This window comes from Acanthisitta chloris, unplaced genomic scaffold (genome assembly GCF_000695815.1).
Source record: "Acanthisitta chloris isolate BGI_N310 unplaced genomic scaffold, ASM69581v1 scaffold17835, whole genome shotgun sequence".
Taxonomy (NCBI): domain Eukaryota; kingdom Metazoa; phylum Chordata; class Aves; order Passeriformes; family Acanthisittidae; genus Acanthisitta; species Acanthisitta chloris.
This window is the reverse complement of record NW_008672564.1, coordinates 191,348-196,797: the sequence shown is the minus strand read 5'-3', so window position 1 is coordinate 196,797 and position 5,450 is coordinate 191,348. Positions and strand designations below refer to the sequence as shown.

The 5,450-nt window shown below is 46.1% G+C and overlaps 1 protein-coding gene across 1 annotated transcript in view; it reads left to right on the top strand.

Annotated features, from left to right (window-relative positions):
- The first annotated feature begins 288 nt into the window (after positions 1-288).
- LOC103802127 (vascular endothelial growth factor receptor kdr-like) overlaps positions 289-5,450 on the top strand; it is a 97,390-nt gene continuing 92,228 nt past the window's right edge. The window contains exons 1-2 of the mRNA XM_009074579.1: positions 289-410; positions 4,839-5,050. Of these exons, the coding sequence (XP_009072827.1) occupies positions 289-410; positions 4,839-5,050 (334 nt within the window). The remainder of the gene's footprint in view (positions 411-4,838; positions 5,051-5,450) is intronic.

Sequence of the window (5,450 nt, the reverse complement as noted above, 5' to 3'; positions counted from 1 at the left end):
TCCTTCTGACATAAATCTCTTCTCCTAAATCTGCAATAATTCAGTAATAGAGCTGGCTCTAAATACAAGGAAAGACTGTTGGCAGAAATGCAGGTGTCAGAAAAGAGAGAGATGAATAAAGGAAAGTGAAAACAAACTAAGGGCATCGACTATCTCCACACTCATTCAATTGCACCAGTGTCAATGCAAGCACTGTATGAGCCCCCAAATTAGGAACTATTTACAAAACAAAAGCTTGCCTCCAGTGCATTGTGCCTGTTCTGATGGCAGTGAATAGCCTGTCTAATGATGGTTTCTGCTTTATTTGGGTCAGGTCTTGCCGAGGAAGAACTTTTTGAGAAACCAAGGCTAAGCATTGCAAAAGACCACATAGTCATCTCACCAGGAGACACACTGAAAATAAAATGCAGGTAAGGATTGCTCCAGCAATGCTGGATTTCTGTCATTGTGGTGATTACCTTGGGCCAACACAGCTTCTGGGTAGGGCAGAGCCTGCTGCTCAGTCAGCTGGAACTGGGGCTGTGCACCCTCATGTGCACTTCTGCATGGAGGAGAATTCCATGGGCTGTAATAGAGCAAGGGGGAAAGTCTTGGGTCAGCATTCAGCTTGGCCAGATTCTTTGTGTTGTAAAGGGGCCCAAGCAAAACCCTGAGGCAGCACACGGGAGAGCTTATGGGAGAGGGATGTGCTGTGCTTAAGGACATGACTGGAAAATCCTCATCTGAAAAAAGGTGCAGATTCAGCTCCTCTGCAGCTAAAATCACTCTTTCGCTCCCTGTCCATAAGGAAATCACAAACAGGGTGTGTTATTAGCTCTTTACATACACGTATATATATGAGCTTAAACTTCCTACTCTCAAATACCATCTAGTCCATAAAAAAGCCCACAGAAAGCCAACCAAATCCTGGGCTGCATCCAAAGGAGTCTGGGCAGCAGGTTGAGGGAGGTGATTCTCCCCCTCTGCTCTTGTGAGACCATACCTGGAGTGCTGCACACAGTTCTAGTGTCCCCAACAGATAAGAAGGACATGGAATTGTTGGAGCAAGTCCAGAGGAGGCCAGGAAGACGGTAAGAGGACTGGAGCACCTTCCTTACCAAGACAGGCTGAGAAGGTTGGTGCTGTTCAGCCTGGAGAAGACAAGGTTGTGTGGGGACTTCAGAGCAACCTGCCAGGATCTGAAGGGGCTCCAGGGAAGCTGGAGAGGGACTCTTTGTTAGGAACTGCAGTAATAGGACAAAGAGTCATAGGCATAAATGGAAGGAGGGAAATTTAGATGAGGTATTAGGAAGAAGTTTCTTCCTGTGAAGGTGGTGAGACACTGGCACAGGTTGCCCAGGGAGGTTGTGGCTGCCCCAACCCTGGCAGTGTTCAAAGCCAGGTTGGATAAAACCTTGGTCAACCTGATCTGGGGGGGGGGGTCCCTGCCCAGGGCAGGGGGTTGGCACTAGATGGTCTCTAAGGTCCATTCCAACCCCTTAACATACTATGATAATATGCCAGTTAAACAAGCAGCAGTAAGTGTGTGTACATCCAAAGACCCAACCTGTTTAAACATATCATGTTCTTTAAATCAAAGATAACCAAGACTTGTGAAAAACCAAACTGCTGATACTGTAAATTAAATCAGCTCTTCAGTCCTTGGCACAATGTGCACAACTGGTCATACAGGAAACCAGCAAAATTTTGGTAATGACGTGTTTACAGGACCTCTGGAAATGGGGAAATAGCATTTGGTCACAGCTGACTGGCAAACATACAGTAGCAGCTCGGTCACACAAAAGGCCTCAGACTGAGAAGGATGTAGGTGTCACTTGTTCTGAGTGTGATTTTTATACCAAACTACTGCCAGAGGTTGTTTTTTAATTTCTTCTGAGCGTGTTGTAGGAGAGAATGCTTAAGGTAATACAAATTATCACAGTTTCTCTCACACACATACACAATTTTTACACCCCCTTGCAAGGTCTCCTTGACTGTAGTCATCACATGGATGATTTCTTGCAACAGAAGTTACTGGAAACAGTAAGAAAAAGCAGAGGAAAGGTGAATCTAAACTATAGTTTATGCTGACACAATGTCCCCTCTGATTTTTGTCCCAGACTATTTAATTCATTGTTATAATGAAATGTAAATTGGCTCACTCTGTGTACATTTTGGATGTCTTCTGGAGCATAAGGCAGCTTTTTTCCAAAAACCTCCAGCTAGCCAAGTGGCTTATGAGGTCAAAACAACCTTACAGTTGTATTTTTAGCTGGGCAAGCAGCAAACATGATGGCAATAAAGTTTAAACAGCCCTTTAAAACCTAGATGCTGTACTTCATAAAACATGCTCTGTGGACATGAGGTCAGTGTGGTGCTCCAGACTAATGAAATCAACACTTTTCAGTAGTTCTCCATCCACTGCCTTTTAAATCTGGAGGAACATCCTACTTCAGTCCCAAGTTGCTTTATGGATGCAAAATAATAAATCCACATGACAGGTCTGAAAAACAGAAAAGCATGTGAGCATGGTGCCATGCTAGTGTGGGACCAGGGCCCAGAGCACTTCAGCTCCTTGACTCAGGTCATGCAAGAGATGGGAATAGAAGCTAAAGTGTGGATTCTGCGCTTTGAGTGCAAGATTTCTTGTATCAAGCCCTCTGTGGATGTCTTCCATCCTGCCACACCAGCATCTGCACACTCACAGATGCTGGACTGTCCAGAGGGAGCTCTGAAGTCCTTCATATTTCTAAGGGCATGAGGGCTGTGCAAGGCACAGCACAGAGCAGACCCTGCAGGTCTATGTGAACATCCCTTCTCCCTTAAGGTTTTAAGGTTTTCACATCCCAAGAACTTCCCTTTGAGGTTCTTGGTCAAGATTTTTGGTAGCCTTGCCAAAGCTGCTGCTGCAACTCGCCTCTGCCAGATGCGTGAAAATCCCAAAGCAATAGCCAAAGTCTTCATGTCCCACCAGGATAAAACATGCAGGAGGAAAAAGTAGGCAGAAGTAAGGAAGCAGAGGTGTGTGAATTCCCAGCCCTGCTCTGCAGAGCCACTATTGCACATTTCCAGCCCTGATGGACAGCAGACTGGAGGACAGTAGACAGGCAAGGACATGCTGGGAATTGTGAGTCTCAATGCGAAGTGGCATTATTCCATATTCCAGGCCAGGAGTCCCAGTTCTGGACAGAGGAGTGGTTACGTCATTAATGACATTGGTAAGGTGAGGACAGAGCGTGGGTAGGGACCTGTGCTTCAAAACATGATCCAGTTCTGGACGGACAGGAAGCTGCTATGACGGATGAGGTGGGGTTGTCCAAGTCACCAGTACATCCAAAACCCAGGGTGAGGCCGTTCATCAGAGAGGATATTCACACTTTTCCCAGTGCTCTCCTTCTGCTGTGTGCTGGGAATAACCTCAAGAGTTCAGCCCCATGTCCGCGTCACCTCCAGGAAGGCGACAAAAAGACGAGCAGAAACGAGGGCCAAGAGGAAGTTTGTTTAAGTGTCACTGAATGTGCTGGCAAATGTGTTCCCTGATTGCACCTACTGCACTACTACAAAGACACTGGAGCAGAAAGAGGAGTTAGAGTTGTTGGCTAACTGGAAATTTCACACAGCCTTCTTGTTAGATAGTTTTGGTATTAGCTCCTTGATCCTGAGCCATTCTGTCTAGACCGGATTTCTCCCTGGCAACACTCAACTGGGAATATCCAGAGGTTCTTACTCCTTCCTCAGCTCAGCAAATGCCAGTGGGAATTCACTGAGTGAGAAGGGGTGAGTCAACCCCCTCTTAGGGGTGAAGAAGCGTGGAAAGAGTAGGAAGAGTGGCTTCTCTCTGCAAACACAGACAGAACTCCCTCCCTCCAATCCTAACTTCTTCCCCAGAAAAATCCATGGTGATTACCCCACTAATCCATCAGTTTCCACACTGAGCACCAAAAGTCAATCTGCTACAAAACAGACCATAACCTTCATCTCATAGGCTTGTGTACATACATCACCAGAGCCCTCTAAGTGCAGCCCAAGAGAGCTCCAAGAGCTCCTGCTGCCATGGTGTGGCCTGATACTTCCAGCACAACAGGACTAGCACAACCAGTACCTGTGACAGAGCAAACTTAGCTCAGCTGAAAGCTCTGAGTCCTGCAGCAGGTGACACACAGACCTTGCTTTTTGTCAGCAAACTCAGTAGAATTGCATTTGCCATTAGCTGTGCTCATAGATCAGACAGAAGAGGGGTCAGGTGGGTGGAATGGTGCTTCCTTTGCCCTGCTGGCTTGATGTTCTGGCTGCTGTGACAAAGTGAATTGGAATAAATGTGTCCTGAGCAGATTTTCCAAGATTTGTAATCTGATTAGTTTCAGGCCCTTCACAAAAATCAAAACTGAGTCACTGCTGATTAAGCAAGAAAGGTGATGCAAAGTTACATAAATGTTCTCCTCTCTCCATGCAGCCTTAGTGTAAGAAAATATACGTTAATTTAGCTGTTAAAATATGCAGACTTCTCAGCTTGGAGGAAACATATAATTTTATCTGATGTTTTCTAATGTTTGAAGTGGCTAAAATGTAGTGTTATAAAAACAAACTTGCGTTCAGGCAGTCTGTTAAAAGAAAAATTAAACTTTTCTCCCAGAGCTAGCTTGCTGCAGTTCCCACAGACTATTTCAGGGATCTCCCCTGCCCTGGGGAAGAGTGTGGGGTGATCCACATTAATTTCTTGTGGGTGGAAGCACAAACACCCAGCAACCTTTATCATTCATTTGGAAGTGACAGGAGTGGGAACATGGACAACAGTTGGCCAGAAGGAAGCCCAGATTTTGCCTGAAGTCATCCTCAGTCTTGGTGTGTTGTGTTGGCAGGGGAGCACCATCTGTAAGTTGGCTTCTGCGGGAGGACCACAAGGCCAACCCGCGGGTGCACAGGAGCAGCTGTCGCAACACCACGGGGCAGAGCTGCAGTTTGCTTGTCATCAGGAGAGTCACTGCTAACGACACTGGGAACTTCACCTGCATCCGTGACGACGCTCCAGATGATGAGGATCTCAGGGCCAGGATTTATGTGTTTGTTCAAGGTAAGAATTTCACTTTGCTTTTTCAGTACAGCTCTTTGGTACCACCAGCTGTATTCAGCTGTGGGATCTGTGCTAGGTGGAACCAGCAGTCCAACTGAGATGCTTTCACAGATCCCAGCTCCTCACTGGCCCAGCCCTTGAGCAAGGACCAGCTCTGACATTTTGAAGAGGCCAGATATACTTGGATTTTCATGCCAGCTGAATTCTCAGGGACACAGATGTGAGAACCACAGATTACCTATCTTGTTCAATTCCAGGACTTGAAAGCTAAATTGTCCCATCTAGTTTTGTGTTCCAAGCAACTGACACTGACTTCTTTAAACCTGTTTTCCTTTTTCTTTCCCTTTTAAGACTAAATTCTTCAATCCTAAAGGGTTTTGCTACCACAGTGCTCTTCCTA